The sequence below is a fragment of the Bos grunniens genome, chromosome 27 (genome assembly GCF_055505025.1).
Source record: "Bos grunniens cultivar Pamir isolate PY7600 chromosome 27, Bosgru_T2T1.0, whole genome shotgun sequence".
NCBI classification, from domain to species: Eukaryota; Metazoa; Chordata; class Mammalia; order Artiodactyla; family Bovidae; genus Bos; species Bos grunniens.
The window spans coordinates 28,275,229-28,302,027 of record NC_141191.1 but is presented as its reverse complement, the minus strand read 5'-3'; the positions used below and the strand labels follow the sequence as shown (position 1 = coordinate 28,302,027).

Below are 26,799 nucleotides of genomic sequence, written 5' to 3'. Positions count from 1 at the left end.
AAGCCTCCTACGTAACCCAAGTCATGTCCTCCAAGCATAAAGCAAAGAAGCCAAATATCCTGCCTGAAGGATGGCTGAACACGCCATTATTTACTGAACTAAAATATATCAACTCTTGAAAGTGGTCACTCTTATTTTCTGAAATAATGACTCAGAATTAAGTACACCAAAACTAAATAAAAACTGCCAAGTATTTCAATTTGGTCAGCTACTTAAGAATACATTTTAGAGTTAATGTACTCTGGCCATCAAAATCTGATACTTCAAAGAGTTAATGCTGAAGCCTGGGACTTCCTTGGCGGGGTCCAGTGGTTAAGAACTCCCAAAGCAGGGGGCATGGGTTTTATCCCTGGTTGGGGAACTAAGATCCTGCATGCCACAAGGCACGGCACCCACCTCAAAGAGTTATACTAAAGCCTGCTTTTCACTAAGCAGCAACCTGCTCTGAAATCTTGCCCTTACCATTTGATGCAGGCCTCTGGGTTTTTTAATACAACCACTCTAAAAAAGTTTGATTTTAAAGCACCTCCTAAGGTGGATCTTAAAAATAGCTCCGGCGAAAAGCATCAGTGGGCTGTTAAGTTACATAGTATGGTACAGTGAGACCAGCAATGGGCTTTAGAGCCAAACAGATTAAAACTGAGCTGTGTGAATCTGGGGAAGTTCCTCAAACTCTCAGTGCTTCAGTTTCCTTAGCTGGAAAATAAGTATTTTTACACACAGTTCTTAAGGGTATATATAGCATAGTTGCTCGATAAACATTTGTTCCCTCTTTTCCCATCATTTTCTTTTTTCAATTTTCTGGCCATGCCGCACTGCATGTGGATCTTAGTTCCCAGACCAGGGACTGAACCCACACCCCCTACATTGGAAGTACAGAGTTTTATCCACTGGACCCCCAGGGAAGTCCCTGTCATCCATCTAATAAAAGTAACAAAGGTCCGTCTAGTCAAGGCTATGGTTTTTCCAGTAGTCATGTATGGATGTGAGAGTTGGACTATAAAGAAAGCTGAGGGCTGAAGAATTGATGCTTTTGAACTGTGGTGTTGGAGAAGACTCTTTAGAGTCCCTTGGGCTGCAAGGAGATCCAACCAGTCCATTCTAAAGGAGATAAGTCCTGAATATTCATTGGAAGGACTGATGCTGAAGCTGAAACTCCAATACTTTGGCCACCTCATGCGAAGAATTGACTCCTTGGAAAAGAACCTGATGCTGGGAAAGATTGAAGGCGGGAAGAGAAGGGGACGACAGAGGATGAGATGGTTGGATGGCATCACCAACTCGATGCACGTGAATTTGAGTGAACTCCGGGAGTTGGTGATGGACAGGGAGGCCTGGCGTGCTGCAGTCCCTGGGGTCGCAAAGAGCTGGACATGGCTGAGTAACTGAACTGAATTGACTGACGGATCATTCAGTCAACTTCCCAAATTCCAGCAGCCCAGATGCTTTTTGGACTCACTTGAGACATCACATAGTTAAGAGCCAAACAGACACATCTCCTCCCACTCCTCTGGTTCTAGCAAGGTATCTGTGCCACCTGAATACACAGTGCCTACAGCAAGCACAATACAGAGAGAAGGGTTGTGAGAACCATTAAATGGCAGGGCCATTTAATCTCACTGGGCATTGGAACTTTGTCCTAAAGGAGTGAATGAAACGATTCTGAAATTCAAAAATCAGAGAGAAATACACTATCATCACACACATGCTAAAGGCATCTTAGGGTGACTGTCTCAGGCTGATAGAATTGTACTGACTTCTTTCCTCTCTTTTCCTGGACTGCCTAAAAATGTTTTTCCTCTGAGAAGCATGTACAATTTTTATTATCAGAAAGAAATAAAAGGATCTGCATGATGAAACATAAAACACAAAAATGCAAGGAAGCTGCTTTTCAGAATTAAAAAAAAAAAAATCTTGCCTTCCTCCCCAGACGACACCTCTGTCGCCATTCCCTTGCCGCCCCCCGCCCGGTTTGACCAGGTCTTCCTCAGGTCCAGCTGCCGTCTTTCTTGGGGGTCCCCCGCTGAGGACAAGAGGCGGGGGACACACAGCACCTGGGTGCTGGCGGCACTCAGCACATTTTCAGAGCAGGGGCGGGGACTGTAAAGTCTCCCGTGATCCTTCAGGCGGCACACACTGGGCACGCTGCCCTGGAAAATGCGGGCATACAGGCTGTGCTCCCCTGGGCACAGGAGCTTCAGACCAGACCCCAGAAGGCCTCTAGTCCACAGAGATGAGGTAAAGAGATTTCATATTTGCTGACTGTCTTCCCTGGGAGGGCACCTGCCATGTACTTTGAAGATTTTTCTGAACTTTGACAGGATCTCTTTAGACATCAGACAGAACACTCACTTCCTGATGGCTGGGGTGAGTATAGGATGGATGAGAAATTCCAGTGACGTGCCGGGAAATCTAGGCGGTGGTGCGATTATTCACCGAACGGTTATGTGCCTACAGTGTATTTAAAGAGTATCAAGCTGAGACAGCGCTGGTCTGCTGTGAGGGGAGGCGACACGGCAGGGGCAAGGGTCAGGGGAGAGAGGGTGTAAGTAGTGAAGAGAACTTAATTTTACAATTTCTTGCTCGGCTGGTGATTCTCAACAATGATTACGTATCAGCTCCTATATCTCTATTTGGACACCTGAGCATGCACAGAATTCTAATTTAATTTTCTGGCCAACAGGTCTCCCCAGTAGAAATCACTGAGACTTAGAGAAGAAATACACTATCAGCTTAAAATGACATTTTCTGCCATGATTTCCACACAGGTATTTCAGTTTTCTAAATCTTAAAATGTTAGTGTGGAGTACCAAAAGAAAAATTTTTTTGACTACTTTTTACCTGTATTCTACTAGGGAAATTTGGGGTTTTTGTCCCCAAATATTAGATTAATGGCTGAAGTGGGTTGTTTTTCCATTGTTCACTGTGTGTATTCAATCGATCTAATGAACTACCATATGCATAAATGAGCTGAAGCTGTCTAACTGGAATTGCAATTTATTTGCTTACAGTAAAAAAAGGATTTGTGTACTTAATCTCAAAAAAAGAAAAGAAAATCAGAATCACCCAAGGAGCTTTAAAAATTACAATGAGTACGTCCTGGACCAGACCCATGGATATCTGAATCCTGGACTACAGGAATCTGAAGATCCCCTGGAGAAGGAAATGGCAACCCACTCTGGTACTGTTGCCTGGAAAATTCCACGTGGAGCCTGGTAGGTTACAGTCCATGGGGTCGAGAAGAGTCGGACACGACTGACCGACTTCACTTTCTAGAGCCTTTTGGTATTTACTCCAAAAGATCTGAATTGAAAGAGGACTGTCTAACGTAAGGAAGGGCTTTGTGACGTGTTGGTTGCCTCCATCTTTAACGGCAGTTATAATACAGTATACAACAGTGTAAACAGAGCAGGCAAGCACACGTATCCAATTAAATCCAGTATGTACTGCGACAAAACTTACCCAACCAGACACCTGCATTATGTGCATCATTATCATATCCCAATCATACTCATTAACATGGAGAATTTTTAAAGTTCCATATGAAAGAGCAGAAAATGAAATCTGTACATCTTAAAAAATTCCAAGGACTTCCATGGTGCCCAGTGGTTAAGAGTCCATGCTCCCAATGCTGGGGGCCTGGGTTCTATCCGTGGTCAGGGAACTAGATCCCATATGCCATAACTAAGACCCGGCATGGCCAAATAAATAAATAAAAATATGTTTTTAAAAATTCTACAGATTTTTCTAGGTGCTAGGATACTGAATATACAATAACTATAGGTGTCACAGCAAGAGAAAAGGTGCAGAAACATACATTCCTCTCTGCACATATTAACAGTCACTGAACACTATGAGGCCCCATCTTCTGACATTCACATTTGTCAATTAATTTAATCCTCACAACCGTTTATGTGTAAGCACTGTCATTTCACAGGTGAGAAAAGTGAGGTACAGAAAAGCTGAGTAATTAGACCAAAGGTATAAAATGAGTGAGTTGACAGAGCCTGGTCTATCGCTTGATGGACTAGATTGCTCAGGTTGCTGTAACAGAATATCACAGACAGGGTGGCTTAAACAACAGAACTAATTTCCTCGTAATTCTGAGGCTAGAAGTCCAGGATCAAGGCATAGGTAGGGTGGGCTTCTCCTGAGGCCTCGGTCCTTAGCTGGCAGCATCAACCTTTACTCTGTCAGCCGTCCCTTTTATCTCTTTTTCTTCTTATAAGGCCACCAGTCATATGATGAGGGTCCACCCTAAGGGCCTACTTTAATCACCTTGAGATTATTTCCAAACATGGTTACATGTGAAAGCAACCCTCAACTGGGGGTTGGGACTTTGACATACGGATTTGGGGGGGAGGGCACACATCAATCCCGACCATCTGATGACTGTGGAACCTCAAGAAAGTTACTGGACCTTCCCAGGAGGCAGTTTCTTCAACTGTCAAACAGTGCTATTGGGAATCAAACGAGGTCATTCATGCAAAATGGCTAGCACAGTGTCTGACACAGAGTATCATCATTTTACAGAGGAAGAGAACACATCTCCAGAGGGTGACCTGCCCTGTGTTCATCTCTGAGGTGGACTTCTTATACTACATAACACTATCTTCCTCCATAACCAAATGCATCATCTAGCAGAATTTTGGAGAAGGCAATGGCACCCCACTCCAGTACTCTTGCCTGGAAATCCCATGGATGGAGGAGCCTGGTGGGCTGCAGTCCACGGGGTCGCTACAAGTTGGACACGACTGAGCGACTTCACTTTCACTTTTACACACTAGAGAAGGAAATGGCAACCCACTCCAGTGTTCTTGCCTGGAGAATTCCAGGGATGGGGGAGCCTGGACTGCGGTCTATGGGGTCGCACAGAGTTGGACATGGTTGAAGTGACTTAGCAGCGCAGCAGCACGATTTTATGTAATTCATACACGTCGTACATCTCTTGCCTTTCTGCTTTGTCACACTGTTTTTCTTTTCTAAGATTTTGTTTGATGGGGACCATTTTGAAAAATCTTCATTGAATCTGTTGCAACACTGCCTCTGTGGTTTATGTTCCAGAGTTTTTGGCCACGAGGCATGAGGGATCATAGCTCCTAGACCAGAGATCAAACTGGCATCCCCAGCATTCGAAGGTGAAGTCTTAGCCACTGGTCCATGAGGAAGGTCCCTCACAGTATTTTTCTTTATTACATAAATGTGAGTAAAAGAAGGAGAAGCTCAAACAAATAAAAATTTATTAAAGGAAGTAGACTACATTCCTGGGATTGGATGCAAATTTCATTCATCTTTTCTCCTAATTTGGAAAGGCAACTGGCTGTAGCCACATAGAGATGACACCTCAGAAGATAAATACCTATATTTAGCTCTCAGGGGGAAAAAAAAACCCTCAAAAAAAAAATTAAGATTATCCTTTACGTTGCCTTCTGCATATAATACACCTATTTAATCCTCAACACCATCTTATAATACCATTTTATTTAGCTCTCACAACAATGTGAAAATGGTATTATTCCCATTTTTCAGCCAAGGCGAGAGAACAGAAGCATAGCAAGGTTAATAGTCTTTAAGTTCCAATACTTGGGTTTCTCATCCTTCATGCTTGGCACAGAGCAGGCACTCAGCAAATAAGGCAGTCTGATTTGGGGACATTTAAACTAAGCTGTAATGAATCTCTTTCATACCCTTGACATATGCCAAGTGTCCTAACAACTTTGATCACCACCAACCCTTTGGATTGACAGCTCTCTTAAGGCAAAAATCACAGTCCCCTTCCTCCTCTGTGCCAAGCATACTTGGTGCTCATTTAGGTTCAATGGATACTTGAGAAATGAAGTTCAAATAAGTATTTGTTAGTATAATCAAATCACATTCTTCCTTGAGTGCTGGCAGTGGGTATTTTTCAGCCACCACTAAGAAGGAAAAACACCAATACAGTATAATAACGCATATATATGGAATTTAGAAAGATGGTTAACAATAACCCTGTGTACGAGACAGCAAAAGAGACCCTGATGTATAGAACAGTCTTATGGACTCTATGGGAGAGGGAGAGGGTGGGAAGATTTGGGAGAATGGCATTGAAACATGTAAAATATCATGTATGAAACGAGATGCCAGTCCAGGTTCGATGCACGATACTGGATGCTTGGGGCTAGTGCACTGGGACAACCCAGAGGGATGGTATGGGGAGGGAGGAGGGAGGAGGGTTCAGGATGGGGAACACATGTATACCTGTGGCGGATTCATTTTGATATTTGGCAAAACTAATACAATTATGTAAAGTTTAAAAATAAAATTAAATTAAAAAAAATTTGAATTGGAAAAAAAAAAAAAAAACATCAACAAAAAAGCATTTAGGGTTTCCCAGTGGCTCAAAGGTGAAGAATACAGCTGCCAATGCCGGGGACATGGGTTCGATCCCTGGGTCAAGAAGATCTCACATGCAGCAGAACAACCTAGCCCATGTACTACAACTACCGAGCCTGTGCTCTAGAACCTGGGAGCTGCAAGTACCGAAGCCCCTGCCCCCGACAGCCCTGCTACACCACAAGAGGAGCCACTGCAACAAGAAGCGTGTGCACTGCAACCAAGACCCAGCACAACCAAAACAAATAAAGTCCATGCTTTCAAACTGTGGTGCTGGAGAAGACTTTTGAAAGTCCCATGGACAGCAAGGAGATCCAACCAGTCAATCCTAAAGGAAATCAGTCCTGAATACTCGTTGGAACCACTGAGGCTGAAGCTCCAGTACTCTGGCCACCTGATGCAGTCAACTCATTGGAAAAGACCCTGATGCTAGGAAAGATACAGGGCAGGAGGAGAAGAGGGTGTCAGAGGATGAAATGGTTGGATAATATCACTGATTCAATGGACATGAACTTGGGGAAACTCCAGGAGATGGCGAAGGACAGGGAGGCCTGGCATGGCTCCGCAAAGAGTCAAACACGATGTAGCAACTGAACAACAAGTGTGTGTGTGTGCGTGTAGCATTTATAAAATCTCTCTCATGGTCTGCAACAGAGAAGCCTACAGGCCTTTCCCAAATCCCAAATCCAATGATTCCATCGGTTTACTCTTGGTTGGCAGATAAATTCACCACTTCTAGCACCAATTACGGGCACAACGCAATTGAATTCGCCAGGGCAGAACCACTGTCACATTCTTAGTCTGTAGAGTGCTTCAGGGAAAACAACCATTTTGCACAAGTTACAGAAAAGTTCCCAATTTCCAGAGGGAACTGAAATGGATGATAAGGTCAGTCTGAGTGGCCAGTGTAACTGCTGCCTGTCAAGGTATCTACATCATAAAAAGGAGCTCTATTAAGAGAAATCATGCTAATTTGTTTTCTCAAGAATAGACTATAGTGTTTGGTTTTTTTTAAAAGCTTTCAGTTTGTTTTGCCATAAGGTGCCAGGCAAATTTTGACCCTGCCATGGAAACTATCTGACCGCTTCTGAGCGGTTCTGTACACAGGCAAGGCGAGGAGCCAGGGCCGGCCAGAGCAGTGGTTAAACCTCTGCTCTCAGCTCTCCTGAACTTCAGCGCCTCGTGTGTGGACGTCTAGATTATCCATCTTTTTGTTTTCATGGACCCTACTGTGAACTGGCTATCATCTCTTTGACTAAGTACTTTACATAGATGTTGTAACAAATTTAGAAACAAAACAAAACAAAACAACCACCCCCCCCCAAACTCCCAGAAAGAAAAACATTCAATAAAGAACTAAAAGGATAAAGTATTGTCAGCATTTTTACACTTCCTATCTGAATCAAGCTTTTCAAAGAAGTACTCTGAGATCTGGTGCAAAATCACTAGGAAAGTAAAGAGTTACTCTAGGTTCTCTTTTCTAAGTAAAGGTATCCTACAAATACTCTGTTCTGATGCCTTAAAGAGAGAGGACATTTCAGAAAGAAATGAAGAGGCATACAAATGGAATAATTCTGCAAATAGCCAAATTAAAAAATATGAAATTTATCCACTTCTCATCACTTACTAGATATATGTAATATACAAAGCACTGGACTAGATGTTGTTAATGACACATAATTAGCATTAACAAGAAATATCCATATATCCAACTGCACCCTAAGATAAAACTTGTGTTTAATTTTCCCAATAAACAAAGGTTTTTTTTTTTTTTTTATATTTACCATTTCTTTTATTTTCTCTTATTTCCCATTTTTAAGTTTTCTTTTGAAATCATTTTTCTTTTGCCTGAAAATCTGTCTTTAACATTTTGTTAATAGGACTTGAAAAAAATATTTTAGTTTTCCTTTATCTGAATATATTTTTACTTTATTATCATTTCTGAATATTTTTGCTGGATACAGAATTTTTGGTTAGATTTTTATTTTTATTTTTTTGTGTGTTGTGACTGGCATTTTTAACAGTCATTATCTATTAGAGATGTATTCTGGAGTATTTACAGGTGAATGATATGATGTCTTGGATTTTGGTTTAAGATTTTCCAGATTTAGGCAAGGAGGGTGCATGAAATAAGACGGACAAAATGTTTACAATCACTGAAACTTGGTAATGATATATGGGGGTTCATTATACTATCTCTCTACTTTTGTGTATGCTGATATTTTTTTTTTTTTGTCTCTGCTGTGCTTTCTTTTTTGAGTTTCCCTAGGACATGGAAGAACAAAATATATATGTTTCTATTATGACTTCCTGGATTCATAGAAAAACTGTCCAGTACACTGAGGGAGATACTCTTTTATCTACCAGTTTCCACTGATAAGCAGCAGCTTTTCAAGAATGACTGAGCTACAGAATGACTGTAATTTCCACATCCACCTGATTAAATCTGACACACACAAGACATGAGGGAGAGAGGACCCCTGCACCCTTCAATTTCAATAAGAAAAGTTGAAGCGGACTGTCGGGGAGAGTAGGAAGAAGATCAAGATCATGTGGCTTGGGCAAAAGGTCAAGAACCAGAGGGAAGAAAGAGTCCAAGTAGCACCAAGCACGTGGGATTCCCTGAAGGCCGTGCCATATTCAGTCCCACACGGCCATGCACTAACGGGACAAGTGCAGGCGTATCGCACGCCTCGCCCCTTCTACTGATTGACAAAGAAAATGAAGACAACCTTTTCAAGTTATTCCATCAAAGGCAGAAATCGTAGCCTGGGCATTTAGGAGAATGAGCTCATTAGGCGGGGGCAAAAGACTTGTTTTGCAATTAGTGTCTTTTTACCCAATTCATTTAAAACAGGAAGCCCTGAATTTCCTTAAAGCGTTGCTTGTATTAGTTTGTTAGAACTGACTGTTCTACTATATAAATTCTTCGTGTATGTTTACTGCACGCCACCCCCCCCCTCGCCGATTTATGGCCAAACTGTTCTCAAAAATAGAATGAGCTTATGATCTGCTTCTTTCAACTTTCACATTGTATTTTCGCAAAACCACAGAACTGATAATCTTCAAAAAATGAAATAAAGGGAATGCTGAGAACTAGCCCTCATGGTCCAAGGATGGGAAATAAATAAGGATTTCAACCCCAAGGCAAAGAGGGCATAGTCACAGTAAGGTCAAGATCATATACTTAGGAAGCCTACAGCACTTAAAGCTAAATTGTGTAGTCACAGTTCTGCTTGAGCCAAACCATCTTTTGGGACAGCCAGTCATGAACAAGATTGCTGTCTTTGGAATTCAGACAGCAAGAATAGGCAGCCTGTTCTCAGAAACGGAAAATGACACTCAGCCAGCTCTGTGTCCCGTGGTGCAATCTCACATGAAGCCCTTGAACAATTCTTCCCCCGCCCCCCACCAAAGGAAAAGCAGATCGACTTACATGGCTCTCTGGCAATGAACTGAGGTACAGTGTTGGGCAGAGGAGTACTGGGGTTTGGAGTCCCTACTAGTTTGTTCTTGGCCATCTTCGTGTTTGCCTTAGCAAACTCTAGTCGTAGTGTTTGCGGAATCTCAGGATCGAAGCGGATGCCCTTTAGAAATAAAGAACAAGTGGAAGATGTTTTCATTTCCTTAGAAGTAAACCGGAATGGTGACAAAATAAACATACCAGTCAACCCAGCCTATCAGAAAAAAAAATCAGCAAGAGCACTCATTCTCACTGCTTATACAGAATACATGAAAACCTGTGATACAACGTGTCCACAAAGTCAAGGCGATTTCGTTTACTCTATCAAAAACTCAATTTAGTTGCATGGTTTTCCAACTATTTCTTTTCTTTTGGGACTACATTGTCAGGGTTCGGGGTTTTTTTTTTTTTTTTTTTTTTAATGTGGACCATTTTAAAAGTCTTTCTTGAACTTGTTATAATATTGCTTCTGCTTTATGTTTTGGTCTTTTTGGCCAAGAGGTATGTAGGATCTTAGCTTCCTTACCAGGAATTGAACCTGCACCCCGCTGCACTAGAAGGTGACGTCTCAACCACTGAATTACCAGGGAATTCCCTCAGGCTAAAACTTAAAATCTGGACCAACACATTCCTAGCATGGCTAAAAACTAATTAATGCCTACCAATAAGAATACATTAACATAAAGCCCTGTGCAACACCGGAAATTCTAATACCAAAAATCATAAGAAGAATTTGACCAGTGTTTAAAACAAGATAATTCTTCAATGCTTTAGTTTCATCACCTCTAGAGGGGGAAAATTCCCATCTTTTTCCAACTGAAGAGCTTTCAATTAGTGCTCTGAATTACTAAGTAGATAAGAATGAAACAGTTTTAAGATTTCAATATAATTAACATCATTTCATTCCAGTTAGCTTCTAGACTGATAAATTTAGATGAATGCCTTTGTGTGTTAAAGTCCTGATTTTGACTATAGCTGGCTTGTTAGCTACATGGATGGACAGACAACAGATTACTGGGGCCAAAGAGAGGCTAGTAATTTCTACCCTTAACTCTATTATTATAGTTTACCTACACAAAACATTCAACAAAATAAGTCACACACTATAAAATACAAGATTTTTTTCTGGATGTAGACCATTTTTAAACTCTTTACTGAATTTGTTACAATATTGTTTGTTTTCTTATGTTTTGGATTTTTTGGCCACAAGGCATGTTGGATCTGAGCTCCCTGACCAGAGATCTAACGTTCGACTCTCAGCACTGGAAGCGAAGTCTTAACCACTGGACTGCCAGGGAAGTCCCTATGAAATACAAGATTTAGGACAAGATAAGTCTGTTCTGAACACCCCCCAACCCCAACTCCATCATTCAAGAAGGTCTGAGCATACTGAATCATGAGATCTACTGTCCAATGCTATGGAATCTGGACCCCAATAATGGTATGAAAAAGACACACCAGTTTAATATGGTGCATACTGGTGTGTTCAGAACAGACTTAGGTACCCTGTTTGTCTGTATGGCATGTTCTGGAAAAGGAGTGAGTTCTGAAAATAAGGGTCTTAAGAACACAGGTTTATAGATTAGCACCCACATGAGCCTGCGGGTTCCAAAGCCCCTTTCTTCATTTAATTAGCTTGAATTAAAGAGCAATTTCCACCAGAAATTAGTAAGAGCCTCTAACTCTGCAGACCAGCGTGAACAACTCTGAACTTCACAGGCCCAGGTCCAAAGATGGGAGGAAGAGCTGTGACTTCATGGTAACAGCAATAAGAAAAATGAAGGGAGGTGAGGGGGAGAGAAGTCCTTGGGGAGGCACCACTGAAGCCACGGAGCCCCGACCCACAGATGTCCCAGAGTGGGTGGAATTTCCTTCTGAGCCTGATCTACACACTTACTCAGAGGAAACCAATTGCAGGAGCAAGCAGGTTGGAGTGAACAAGGAATCCTCTTGGGCAGCCCTAACCAGTGGCAAAAATGAAAAAGGGGACAGCTGTATGAGATGTAAAAAGCAATTCTTTAACTGCCGTTAGTTTTTGTCGTAATTGGGGGAAACCTCGGCAATGTCTTGCCAAAAATGTATCTATGGGGAAAAAAGACAAGGCAGCATGCAGAAGTCGTGTTTGCTTCCATCCATGTCCACGGAGAGCATCCCCTCCATCAGAGCTGGTATCACAACAGAGTAAGGATGTCCAAATACGGGTCTGAAGGGCTGTGGTCTTTGCTGGGAGATGAGCACAGTTCCCCGCTGTCAGAGGGGTGCCGTGGAAAGGCCTGCATATTCGTCTCATGCTCCATCCAACCACCCATAGAAACAGAGTGCTTTCAATTTCAGTGACCTCCTTGGCGCGTAACTCAATCATCCTTCTGTGAAGAAGCACGTGTTCTCACCCTTAGCCCACATCACCGTGAGCAGCGTGGGAAGAGCATCCCGGTCAGGCGTCCTCTGGAGTTTCTAGTCCCCAAGAGGAGGCTCTTCATCTGCATCCAATGCCTCAGTCCTTTTCCTGATGTGCCTGAGTTGACTGAGGCTCTTACACAACCTGGTCTCGTGACTCAGGTCCTAAAACATGCCTGAGTGGCCCCAACTCCTCACCCCCACTCTTCATACTCCTCCTCCCTCTGTGAGCTAAAATAACACCACCATCATGTTCCAAATCAAAGTTCCAGCTCCTTATTAAAAAAAAAAAAAAGCTCAGAAGTTAAAATGACCTAATTTGTTTGGCAGCTTATTCAGAGGCCGGAGGCTTAGAATACAAGCCACATTCCTCTAACATCTTTAGCAGCAATACCATATTTGGTAATCAATATCCTGCTCAGCTCAGTTTCTATCCAGAGGGATTAGCCAAGCCAAAAACATTTAAATGTGAAAGGATGAAGAGGAGGCAGAGATGGGGGGAACGTGGAAGTGAGGAAGAAAGGAGAAGGGAGGAAGAAAGGAGAGGCGAGAAAGATGAAAAAGAGGAAGACAGATAAAGGAGACACGAAAAGAAAAAACAAACTCCTTGTGCTTTTAATTAAAGCCTATTAAGATTATTCTCTGGCCAGTGACTTCAACATTAAATGCTATCAGGATAAGATTACTACTAAATCAAAAGAGGGAATCTGTGACTTTCAAAATCAACTTTTTCATTATTGTCTAAAATTGACCAAAACCCTTCTGATAAGTGAATAGAAACCTTTTCTCTTCCGATTGTAAATGGTGTCCAGAAAGGACAGTTTCTGGGTATCAGGATGATACCAGTTTGAGAAGTTATTCAGAAGCAACCCAACTTACTGGCCATAGGGACAGCCAACAACCTCTCCAAGATGGCCTAATACACTCTGACCAAAGCAACACAGGTTCACTGTGATCTACACAGGCAAACTCCCTACCCAAGGGGCCAGAAAGTATCCTTAGAAGTCTACTGCTGCTCAGTCGAGTCCAAGTCTTTGTGACCCGATGAACTGCTTGCGACACGCCAGGCTTCCCTGTTGTTCACTAACTCCCAGAGTTTGCTCAAATTCAAGTCTGTAGAGTCGATGATGCCATTCAACCATCTCATCCTCGGTCGCCCTCTTCTCCTCCAGCCTTCAATCCTTCCCAGCACCAAGGTGTTTTCCAATGAGTCAGCTCTTCGCATCACGTGGCCAAAGTATTGAAACTTCAGCTTTAGCATCAGTCCTTCCAGTGAATATTCAGGGCTGATTTCCTTTAGGATTTAGCAGTCTACTAAATAACACCAAAGACTGTTATCAGGGCAGTTGCAAATCCATAAGCCTATGTGTTACCAACTAAATGCCTGTGATCTCTCAAAATCCACGCTGAAGCCTTAACTCTCATGTGATGTATTCAGAGGGAGGGCCCCTATGAAGAGATCAGTGGCCTTGAGAGAAGAGGATGAGACATGCAAGATCTCTCTCTCCAAGAGCACCCACCGGGGAAAGGCCAGGCGAGGACAAAGTGAGAAGGTAGCAGTCTACAAGCCAGGAGCAGGATCCTCACCAGATACTGAATCTGCTGGCAGCTTCATCTTGGACTTCCTAGCCTCCAGAACTGAGAGAATTAATGCTGTTTATACCACCTCGTCTGTGCTATTTTGTTATGGCAGCCAGAGCTAAGATACCTTAATAACACGGTTTTGTTTCTTGCACCATAGTTCCTAAAATAGGCCACAGTACTCTTTTCTGAACTTTCTGGAGTCTCATCCAGGTGAATCTCCTCTTCTCCACCAGCCCCAGCCCCAAGCCCACCTCTCCCCTCACTGCAAGTGAGTCAACCATTACGGACAGTTTGAGTCAAGGCATCTGTCTTGATGTATGCGATTACTAGAAGTCTTAACAATTCAATCTCAAAAGTGACAAACAGCAGTTACAGAATGGAAGGAAAATTCAAACTCCACATCTGCATACAGTAATGCTCTACACTCACTTTACTGAGGCAGTTGCAAAATATCTTTTAATCCCTTCTCTTTCTCCTCAAATGAAAGGTTAAAACTATCTGTAAAAAGGTTAAAACTATCTGTAAATAGAAAATCCTGAAAAAAGAGTTTTCAGAGTTGTAACTTGGACCTCCCTTAATGAAAATCTTTGTTTCTTATTTACATTGAATTTAGATTCTAAGCTAGTTACAGAGCTTCAGAATGCTATTTTATGACTCTATGGACTATATCAAAGGGCGGCGTCTCAGAAGGACAAGGGAAGAGCTAGTATATAAGAAAACGGCAAACTGAAAAGACATCACAAAATCCTGAAGTCCCAAGCCTACAGAAATCTAGAGAATCACTGGAAATGGACTGTAGCTCTTTCAGTGTCTTTCTGGAAAACAGGATGGAAAACCTATTAATTAATGCGCTGCAAAGCTCACATCCCAAGTTGCTCTCGTGTTCCTCTAGCTGTTGCAATTCTGGTTTCTTAGGCACAGTGGCTTTGCTGGAACGATTTACTGGCTGCAAATCATGGGTTTAGAATCATGATTATTCTGAACATGAAGGTTCAACATCATTCCAACCCTTTAGCAGTGTCACTGGTATTAATGTCATCTCGCAAGAGTGGAATATTTGTCAGGAGCTTATTCACTGAATAATGGAAGGAAAAAGGAAAGAGAAGGGCTATTCTAGAATGATTCAAATATCCTTAGAGGCCTAGCCGCATATGCAATGTTTGGTCCTTGACTGAACAAGCCAGATGTGAAAGACTTCTCGTGGGAATATGAAAAAAGCTGAATATAGGATGCGCATTAGGTGGTATTTGGGAACTGTCAATTTTATTAGGCATGATATTATCATAATGTAGGAAAATATCTTTTGATTTTCTTGTAATGTCAACAATGTTTTTCTCATGCATATTTTAAATTTATTTTTTAATTGAAATATAATAGCTGTACAGATGCGTTAGTTGCTGCTGTACAGTTACATGAACCCAGCTTTAATACCCCCCTGCTCCCACCTTGAGCCTCCATCCCACCCCTTCACGCTGCCCCTCTCAGTCACTACAGAGCACTGAGCTGAGCCCCCTGTGCTCTACAGTAGCTTCCCAGCAGCTGTCTCTTTTACACATGGTAGTGTATACATGTCAATCTGTATCTCCGGATTCATCCTGTCTTTAAATTTTGGTACTGAAATACAAAGAATAATGAGAATGTGACAAAATACCATAACAGTGAGTATTTTACTTTAGAATACTTAGGGGGAAAAAATGGAAGCAAATGCAACAAAATGTTGGTATACTCTGATGGATTTGTGGATGTTCATTACTATATCTTTTGGTATGCTTGAAATTTCATAAAAGTAAAAACAGAACAGATTTAAGCCAGCACATAACAGTTCCATGTGCTAGAGATATAAGAATCAGTGAAGTCCCTGCCTTGAGGAGTTCAGAGGGTACACTCTGGTGGAGGAATTGTACAGGTAAGCTAATGGTTAGATTAAGAGACAAACACGAGGTTTAGAACTCCACGGGAAACACAGCCAAGGCCGGGAGAGCCTGACGACCAGGAAGGCATCACAGAGGAAGAGCTGAAATTTACCAGGTGGTAGTCCAGGAAAGAGCTCAGCAAAGTTCTGAGAGACAGGATGTAGAGAGGGTGTGGATGTGTTGTGTGTGAGCAGGTGCTTATGTCCTCAGTTGTCTCTGACTCTTTGCGACCCCATGGACTGTAGCTAGCCTGCCAGGCTCCTCTGTCCATGAGATTTTCTAGGCAAGAATACTGGCGTGGGTTGCCATTTCCTCCTCCAGGGGATCTTCTGAACTGAGGGGGTAGAACCTGGGTCTACGGACTCTTTCCCGCTAAGCCACCAGGGAGCAAGGGAGCTTGGTAGATGACTGTATAAGCACGGGGATGAGATCATCAGGACCTTTTAGGTCATGAGTGAGGGTTCTGGAATATTTGCATGACTGAGCTGCTAAAAATTTTTTAAACTGGGGAAATAGTATGATCGGATTTAGGTAGCAGAGCGTGATCCTCAAGAGTGATCATCCAGAATCATCTGGAAGACTTCCTACACACAGAGTGCTGATCCTGCTCCAGAGTTTCTGGTTCAGTAAGTCTGGGATGAGACTTGAGAATCTGAATTTGTACCAAGTCTCCAGGCTGATGCTAACAATGCTCATGTAGGGATCACATCTCACAATCACTGCAGTAGAGGCTAACTCCAGGGGTGGAAGGGTGGCTGGACTTGAGAAACTGAAACTGACCAGACGTGAAGCAGTTAGAACAGCCCGAGAATGCAGCGGGGATCACGGCTCTGCTGGCCCTTCTCCAGGAAGCACCTAGAACCTCAGGCCAGGTTCAGGGCCCTTCACTCCCCTAACAACAGCTGGCTATTTAAGGCACAGATGCATCACAGTGACCAAACATGTTTTTTCCCCCCTGAGGATTTCAACCTGGAGTATAAAACACAGAGAAAACTGGGACTTCCCTGGTGGCTCACTGGTAAAGTGTCCACCTGCCAATGCAGGAGACACGGATTCAATCCCTGATCCAGGATGACCCCACATGCCATGGGGCAACCACGCCTAGTGAACCACAACTACTGAGCCTGTGCCCTAGAGCCTGCAAGCTACAACTACTGAACCCATACGCGCTACAGCCCATGCTCTTCAAAACAGAAGCCCCTGCACGGCAACAAAAAGTAGCTCCCTACTCGCTGAAACTAGAGAAAGTCCACACAAAGCAACAAAGACCCAGGGCAGCCAAAAATATATCAATAAATTCAGATAAAATCGAGGTGGCTGGAGCTGAGGTACCCCCATGATCTCCCATTAGAGAAAAGGTCTCCCAACTCCCATCACTGAGGTCAACAAAGCTGCCCTAACGCCTGCTGGGAGTCTCGTTTATTTGGTACATCCTTCAAATCTGTGAGTTACAGTCCAGTGTCTGTACAGATGGTTCTACCATTAAAGTAAGTGGGTTTATCAGCCCTTGACACCTAATTTTACAGACAAAGAAAGCATTCACTTGGAGGGGGAAAAATGTTAAAGAATTAGGCAAAGCTCAGTGGAAACAGTGTCAGACTTTATTTTTCTGGGCTCCAAAATCACTGCAGATGGTGACTGCAGCCATGAAATTAAAAGACACTTACTCCTTGGAAGGAAAGTTATGACCAACCTAGATAGCATATTGAAGAGCAGAGACATTACTTTGCCAACAAAGGTTCATCTAGCCAAGGCTATGGTTTTTCCTGTGGTCATGTATGGACATGAGAGTTGGACTGTGAAGAAGGCTGAGCGCCGAAGAATTGATGCTTTTGAACTGTGGTGTTGGAGAAGACTCTTGAGAGTCCCTTGGACTGCAAGGAGATCCAACCAGTCCATTCTGAAGATCAGCCCTATTTCTTTGGAAGGAATGATGCTAAAGCTGAAACTCCAGTACTCTGGCCACCTCATGTGAAGAGTTGACTCACTGGAAAAGACTCTGATGCTGGGAGGGATTGAGGGCAGAAGGAGAAGGGGGACGACAGAGGATGAGATGGCTGGATGGCATCACTGACTCGATGGACGTGAGTCTGAGTGAACTCCGGGAGTTGGTGATGGACAGGGAGGCCTGGCGTGCTGCGATTCATGGGGTCGCGAAGAGTCGGACACGACTGAGTGACCGATCTGATCTGATACATATTACACTGAGAAAGATGTCCATGACAATATTAGATTTAAAAAAAAAAAAAAAGGATACTCAACAATGTTTAGTTATCTTAAAAGAGGAGACTTTGTATCCGTACATGTGTGTGAACTCATGAGTGTATCCTAGTAATGCGAGGAATGTTTACAATGTGACAACCAACCTGTCAATAGCAGTGGCATCATGGTTTCGAATAGGAAAAGGAGTACCTCAAGGCTGTATATTGTCACCCTGCTTATTTAACATATGCAGAGTACATCATGAGAAATGCTGGGCTGGAAGAAGCACAAGCTGTAATCAACATTGCCAGGAGAAATATCAATAACCTCAGATATGCAGATGATACCACCTTTATGGCAGAAAGCGAAGAGGAACTAAAGAGCCTCTTGATGAAAGTGAAAAACTCCACATTCAAAAAAGTAAGATCATGGCATCTGTTCCTGTCACTTCATGGCAAACAATGGGTAAACAATGGAAACAGTGACACACTTTATTTTCTTGGGCTCCAAAACCACTGTAGATGGTGACTGCCATGACATTAAAAGACGCTTGCTCCTTGGAAGAAAAGCTATCACCAACCTAGACAGCATATGGAAAAGCAGACAGTACTTCACTAACAAAGGTCCATTTAGTCAAAGCTAGTCAGACACGACCGAGCGACTGAACTAACTGAACTAATAGCTTTTCCAGTGGTCATGTACGGATGTGAGAGTTGGACCATAAAGAAAGTTGAGTGCCGAAGAACTGATGCTTTTGAACTGTGGTGTTGGAGAAGACTCTTGAGAGTCCCTTGGACTGCAAGGAGATCCAACCAGTCCATTCTGAAGGAGATCAGCCCTGAATATTCATTGGAAGGATGGATGCTGAAGCTCCAGTACTTTGGCCACCTATGTGAAGAACTGACTCATTGGAAAAGACCCTGATGCTTGGAAAGATTGAATGCAGGAAGAGAAGGGGACGACAGAGGATGAGATGGTTGGATGGCATCACCGACTTGATGGGAATGAGTTTGGGTAAGCTCCAGGAGTTGGTGATGGACAGGGAAGACTGGCATGCTGCAGTCCATGGGGTCACAAAGATCAAATATGACTGAGCAACTAAACTGATCGAAACTATCACAGCATTGTTAACCGGGTATACTCCAATACAAAATAAGAAGTTAAAAAAAAGAATAACTTTGAAAGCATGATGCCCTTTTAATCAGTTTGGTTTCGTAAAGCAAGGCCATCTTTTTGCTTTCCTGATCCAGGATCTAATCTAGAGTCATACATAGCATTTAGCTGTCATCTCTTAGTCTCCCTGAATATTTTCCTCAGGCCTTGTCTTCCATGACCTTGACATTTTGGAAGAGTACAGGCTATTTTTTGGTAGAATGTCCTTCAGTTTGGGTTTATCTGATTTGCTTGTTGATTAAATTAAGGTTATAAGTATTTGACAGGAATATCACACAAGTGTCATTCTTCATGCATCCTATCAAGGAGACACATGATGTCATCTTTGTCTCATTATTAGTGATACTAACTTTGATCACTTGCCAAGTTTCCATTGTGAGGTTACTATTTTCCCCCTTTCTAGTTAGGAAGTATGTCATAGGGAGGTACTTTTGAGACTAATTATTTCTCAACATTTCACCCATCAATTTTAACATCTATAAACATTTTTTACCTGAAGCCACCTTTACTACAGGGATTGCCAAATGGTGATTTTTTTTTTTCTTCCCCTAAGCCCATCATTTCTTTCATATTCATTAGTCTTCTACTCTAAGGAAACACCTACCCCTCCTGTTTATTATTTATTCCTTTCTACATTCATTTGTTCATTCATTCACTCACACATCAGTCCTGATTCATGCCTTATTTTACATTATAATTACCAGCTTTTGTTTGCATGCTCAAATTGTCCCAGATTTATATGGAAACACACACATGCTTTTACATCCACATCTATTTCTCTATATCTACTTAGCTGTATTAAAAATACAAGTTAGTACTGATAGTTCCAATTCCAATCCAATACCATTAGGTTAATTCTAGCCTTCCCTTTCCACTATGTTTAACTCTGCCTCTGAATCCTAGCGCTCAACATCCACTATACATTTGCTTATTTGCTCAATACAGGAATACTAACAAAAAGTTTCGAGAAAGTTTCAGAAGTGCTAAACAATTTCAACATAAAAAGAAAACCTATTAATTATAGTTCAGTATTTACAGCTTTTTGTATCTTTAACCCAAAAGTAAACAGCCAATATATACATCTGAGAATTATTTGGGAGATTGGGATTGACACATACATAACATATAAAATAGATAACTAATGAAAGCATGCTGTAGAGCACAGGGAACTCTACTTAATGCTCTGTGGTGACCTGAATGGGAAGCAAGTCCAAGCAGGAGGGCTTCCATGTATATGCGTGGCTGATTCATTCTGCTGTACAGTAGAAGTAACAACACTGTAAAGGAACTATACTCCAATAATGATTAAAAATAATAATTATTATTATAATTATAATAATTATTATTTTAAAAAATAATAATTTTTAAAAAGTCAGTTCTCTTTCCAACTTCATTATGGCTGTACTATTCATTTGAAATAGTTACGATTCCTTTCTTTCTGTTTGCCTTGGAGTGTCTTCCCGGCTCTTGTCATCTTCACCTTTTCCTTCTACATATTCATAGCAGGTAAAACTTTTACCAATTGAAAAGTCAAAGTTGATTCATCAACCCATTCATCTTTTACACATTTCTGAATTTCTGATTAGGAATTTCTGAATAATTTTACATATATGGACTAAAAAGCTGAGGACCCAGAATTTTAACATCCTCCCAACCTGCTATGACTTCCCAAGAGGCCCAATCTTTTGAAGGAAGCTTCTAAATAACTAAGTTTTCAATGTTGTTTCTTGCACTTAATTTTTTAATTTTCAACTTCTAATTGAAATATATTGAAATGTTAAAAAAAATAATGGGAGGGGGAGTAAAGACAACTGGAACTAAAACTGCTGTCGTAAATACCACTATAAAGGTTAAGTTCAAGGCCTGAACGAACCTGGCTTTTGCATGATGCCTGGTTTTTGCATGATGCCTGGTTTCTACTGGTTCCTGGGTCAAAAGCCTTTACCAGATCCTGATATAGGCAAGTTCAAGGATTAAGAACATGATTCCACTCGGGTGAACCACATGACATTCCCCTGTAAGGCAACAGGCTGCTTCTACCACCTCCCCCACTGTCAGTACCCTCTTCTCTCCTGGGCTGCCGGGGACCCACCTCTTCTAGAGCACAGGTCATTTCCTATCGAAATCTCCTGGTGTTTCACACATGCCCCATTCTGAAGCAGTAATCTAGTGGATCCGAGGCTTCTGTATTAAATCAGGTAATTTTATAGTATCTGTTATTGAACCAGATATTTTTTTGTAAGTAGAATAAAAAATAGTACAGTGGCTGCTGCTGCTGCTAAGTCGCTTCAGTCGTGTCCAACTCTGTGAGACCCCAAAGACGGCAGCCCACCAGGCTCCTCTGTCCCTGGGATTCTCCAGGCAAGAACACTGGAGTGGGTTGCCATTTCCTTCTCCAGAACAGTGGCAGCAATCTCCTAAGAGCCCACTTAGTATAATTGCTGAGTTTCTTGGTTGACTCTGATAAGCTTCTTACTGCCCTTTTCTCTATAACCAACTCCCAACGAAAACCCACTGCTGCTGTAAGGAATGCGGAGTATCCAGAAAGACTGGCTAGCCAGGTGTCTACACTGAAAGGGAGAAATAATGTTCCTGGTGTAGGTTATAGGTTTTAACCAATTCATTCGGACTTTCTAATATAGAGTGAGAATAATTTGTCACCAGAAACTATATGCTGTACAATAAAATCCTGGTGTTGGAAAATCCATTTTCTTTTGTAATCATCTGCTCAGTTCTTCTCTGGCCTTTAGAATCTTCATACCTTCACAGACGAGGTCAATGAAATCCCCATCTTTAAAAAAAAATATTTTTAATGGAAGGATATGAAACTCCTATGAGAAGAAAAGGAGCTCAAATCAAAGTCAAACTTGGTAATAATCTCTCTGTGATCTTATAACATTATCTCAGTACCTGGATCCTATCTTCCTGCTCCACAGCTCTGGTCCTAAACCCCAGATCCTCTGAAGGATGGAGTTCTGATACACCTCTCCAGGTTTACTCAAGCAGAGACTCCAGTAAATATCCAGACTTGTTTCAAAAACTGCTGTCAAAAGCACCAAGACTCAGAGCTCCACCAGGTGGTTACTGATATACCTGGTACCCACTGACCTTTTAAAGAATTTATTTATTTTTTAAAAGGATATTGCTTTACAGAATTTTGCTGTTTTCTGTCAAATCTCAACATGAATCAGCCATAGGTATACATATATCCCTTCCCTTTTGAACCTCCCTCCCATCTCCTTCCCCATCCCATCCCCTCTAGGTTGATACAGAGCTCCTGTTTGAATTTCCTGAGCCATACAGCAAATTCCTGTTGGCTACCTATTTCACATGTGGTAATGTAAGTTTCCACGTTACTCTCTCCATACATCTCACCCTCTCCTCCCCTCTCCCCGTGTCCATAAATCTGTTCTCTATGTTCTTTCTCCCTTGCTGCCCTGCAAGTAAGTTCTTTGGTACCATCTTTCTAGATTCCGTATATATGTGTTAGTATATGATATTTATCTTTCTCTGACTTTACTTTATAATAGGGTCTAGGTTTATCCACCTCATTAGAACTAATTCAAATGCATTCCTTTTTATGGCTGAGTAATATTCCATTGTGTATATGTACCAGAATTTTTTTATCCATTCATCTGTTGATGGACACCTAGGTTGCTTCCATGTTGTAGCTATTGTAAACCGTGCTGCAATGAACACTGGAGTACATGTGCCTTTTTCAATTTTGGTTTCCTCAGGGTATATGCCTAGGAGTGGGACTGCTGGGCCATATGGTGGTTTTATTTCTAGTTTTTTAAGGCATCTCCATACTGCCATTGACCTTTCTTATTATTAAGCTGTGTTACAGTTGCTTTTTTTTAAGGTAGTGACTATACTGTATAGTAGGATTAGGGAGTGGGAGGTAAGGTGATTTCCTTTTAAATAATCAGAACTATAAAGTTTTAAACAGAAAAGTTCAACACACACTGCTCATTTCTATAAACAGTGGTATACAAAACGAGATCCATAGGAAAGAAAGAAATGAATCAATTCTCGGGAGTAATAAAGAAAAAGGCATATTCTGCTGGTGAGGCGAGGGATTTGCAAAGCATTTATATTCCTATTCATTGAGATCATGAGTTAGTTGAGCTTCAATAAACAACTACCCAGTTTCTCAGGAACCAAGAAACCAAGATGACGTCTTCATTAAGAAACTCAGGGCTCTAACACCAGTTCCCTCCACTATGGTTGACCAGGACAAGCTAATAAATTAATTCCTTCACCTACTGCTGACTCAAACAATCTAATAAACAAACAAGAAAATGATTCTTATTAGTACTTATTCTTGTACACAATGTACTCAAAAGATTTCTAGTCATAATTGTATGTACAGGAAGATATAGGCAAGATCTTCAGAGGTAGGAGGTGGCTTAATTACAAAACTACATTAAAAAAATTTTTTAACACAAAAATGTAGTTGAATCCTTTCCTGCTGAGAGACAGGGGTCTTTTACTTATAACTTAAGTTTCTACTTTAGTTATGTAAGGTCAGCCTAACTAAAAATTCAATGCTCTCAAAGTTTCGATAGTAGTTTCTGCTATTATAGATACACTGCATAAAGCTGTTATTAAAAATAGTTCACAGGCTTCCCTGGTGGCTCAGTGGTAAAGAATCCACCTGCCAATGCAGGAGACTCGGGTTCAATCCCTGGTCCAGGAAGATGCCACAGGCTGCAGAGCAGCTAAGCTCGAGCACCCCAACTTCTGAGCCTGTGCTCTAGAGCCCGGGAGCTCTAACTACTGACCCCACCTGCCGCAACCACTGAAGCTCCAGCACCTTAGGACTTGTGCTCCACAAAGAGAGAAGTCACCACACTGAGCCACAGAGAGAGAAGTCACCACACTGAGAAGCCTTCACCACCAACTGGAGTAGCCCCCAATCACCACAACGAGAGAAAAGCCCAAGCAGCGATGAAGACCCCACACGACCCCAAATAATGAAATAAAATTTTAAAAATAAACACAATTCACACACCATTAAAGTCACCCTTTTACATGAAATTGAATGATTTTTAGTATAGTCAGACTTGTGCAACCATCCGCACCATACAGCTTGAGAACACTTTCATCACCCCAAAAGGGCAGGGCATCCATTAGCAGTCTCTCCCCACTTCTCTCTCTCGCTCCACTTCACTCACTCCCCTCTCCCAACCACAAATCCACTTTGGTCTCTGTACCTATTCATTAGGGACATTTCTTATAAATGGAATCCTACATCATCTGATCTTTTAAACTGTTTTCTATCCGTCGGAATGTTTTCAAGATCCATCCACTGTTAATTGCTGAATAATACACTACTGTACAAACATATACATTTTATCCTTTCACCAACAGGACATTGGGTTGTTGCCACTTTGGGGGGCTGCTTTGAACACTGTGTACAAGTTTTTGTGCAGATATGTTTTCAGTTCTCTAGGAGAACTGCTGGAGCATAGAATATAACTCTTAGGTTAACTTTTTTTTGAAGGACTGTGAAACTGTTTTCTGATGTAGCTATACCATTTCAATCCCACCATCAATGTAGGAGGATTCCAATTTTTTCACATCCTCGCCAAAACTTGCTATTGCCCATCTTTATTTTCACCACCTTCCTGGGTGTGAAGTAGTGTCTCAATGTGCTTTTGATTTTTATATCTTTATGCCATTATATTTTAAAACATTTTGTAAAGAGTAAAGAATAATATAGAGTAATTATATTATATTATGATATATAATGGAGAAGGAAATGGCAACCCACTCCAGTATTCTTGCCTGGAGAATCCCAGGGATGGGGGCGCCTAGTGGGCTGCCGTCTATGGGGTCGCACAGAGTCGGACACGACTGAAGCGACTTAGCAGTAGCATGATATATAAATTATATTTTATATAATATATAATTGTATATTATATATAAATTATTTTTTATATAATATATAAAATACAATATATAAATAATAATAAAGAGTAAAGAATATTTGTTAAGAATAAAAGGCTTCTATTTTCAAAGAGCATTTAGGTCACAAGGAAAGGATATAACTTGGGAACCACAAATTTTTCAACATATAGAAGAAAAATAAAACTGAAAGAATTTTTACCTTTTAGGGTTAAAAAAAGTTTGAAATATTGACTTTTCTGAAAATTACTGATAGAGATGTTACTTCCATCAGATAGTAAGAGGAGGTAAATACATACTTCAGAGATAGTCTCAGGGGAATATATTTATAGTTTTCTGAATACATCTTTTTCTTCTAAAGGCAGCATAAAATATTCAATAGAATTAGAAACAGACTCGAAGCAAGGTATATTGAAAAGTTTCCCCAGGATTCTGAAAACAGTTGTTACATTCAGTCAGAGCCTTAAAAGGGCTCAATAACCAGCCAAACAGAAACTTGCCTGGGTGACCTGTTACTGTGGAATGGATGGGGTTCATTCAGAGACAAGTGTGGACAGAAGGTAAGGGAAGATCTCTGTATGTGATAGATATAGAAAAGATGATTGGAGGAAAGGAAATGGTGGGGGGAGGGGGACCAATGCCACAATTTAAAAAGTTTCTCCAAACTCAATACTGTTTCTGAAAATGAATCAATGAATAGAATTTTTCTACCATTTATAAGATGTCATTGTACCAGAAGTGAAGCTGTGATGCCCAAACGTTAAAACAAAAACTATAAAACAAACTACCTGAGTAAAGATCACAGAAGAGGGGAACTGAGGGGGAACTGGGGTAGGCTCTCAGATGCTAAGCATTGAGTGTGTAAAGGATAAAAGTCACAGCATTTGGTACTGCACACTGGGGACCTCCTAACCTCCTAGTTTTCAACCATGGGTACCTGTCCCCCATCCCTACTACCCAGCACACACCTTAGAGATATTTGGAAATGTATGAGAGTGCTTTTAACCAGAAGGTACTAAGGATGTTAAACTCCTAGAATGAGTAGGACAGTCCCGTACGATATAAAAACTGCCTCATCCAAAGTTCCATAGCCTCCCAAACATACATGAAGAAATGAAGAAGAAAAGTCAAGGAATCTCCCTAAAGTCCTGATTATCGATTGGTAGAATCCAGATCAAAATTTAATTTTGATTCTCGCTGATTGCATGCATGTGTATACATTCAGTTCAGATCAGTTGGTCAGTCATGTCCAACTTTTTGCGACCCCATGAATCGCAGCACTCCAGGCCTTCCTGTCCATCACCAACTCCCAGAGTTTATCCAAACTCATGTCCATCGAGTCGGTGACGCCATCCAGCCATCTCATCCTCTGTCGCCCCCTTCTCCTCCTGCCCCAATCCCTCCCAGCATCAGGGTCTTTAACAATGAGTCAACTCTTCACATGAGGTGGCCAAAGTACTGGAGTTTCAGCTTCAGCATCATTCCTTCCAAAGAAATCCCAGGACTGGTCTTCTTCAGACTGGACTGGTTGGATCTCCTTGCAGTCCAAGGGACTCTGAAGGGTCTTCTCCAACACCACAATTCAAAAGCATCAATTCTTCAGCACTCAGCTTTCTTTGTAGTCCACCTCTCACATCCACACATGACCACTGGAAAAACCACAGCCTTGACTAGACGGACCTTTATTGGCAAAGTAATGTCTCTGCTTTTTAATATGCTGTCTAGGTTGGTCATAACTTTCCTTCCAAGGAATAAGCGTCTTTTAATTTCATGGCTGCAATCACT

General features: G+C 41.6%; 1 protein-coding gene and 1 long non-coding RNA gene across 40 annotated transcripts in view; one reads left to right on the top strand and one right to left on the bottom strand.

Moving 5' to 3' along the window:
• RBPMS (RNA binding protein, mRNA processing factor) overlaps nt 1-26,799 on the bottom strand; it is a 253,392-nt gene that overhangs the window by 70,253 nt on the left and 156,340 nt on the right. For 32 of the 39 annotated variants that reach the window (XR_015156417.1, XR_015156416.1, XR_015156434.1 and 29 more), the window contains one exon: nt 9,809-9,959. The exons of 6 other annotated variants lie outside the window; for them this stretch is intronic. Coding sequence is in view for 11 of the 33 variants with exons in the window: in XM_086380896.1 (XP_086237022.1) it covers nt 9,809-9,959 (151 nt within the window). In the remaining 22 variants the exon portion in view is untranslated. Of the gene's footprint in view, nt 1-9,808; nt 9,960-12,133; nt 12,202-26,799 lie in introns of those variants that run through there. One more of the 39 variants, XM_086380899.1, reaches the window with a different exon arrangement.
• LOC147343699 (uncharacterized) lies at nt 2,132-3,215 on the top strand. The gene is made up of 3 exons (XR_015156445.1): nt 2,132-2,367; nt 2,684-2,768; nt 3,012-3,215. It is a non-coding gene; the product is annotated as an uncharacterized LOC147343699 (long non-coding RNA).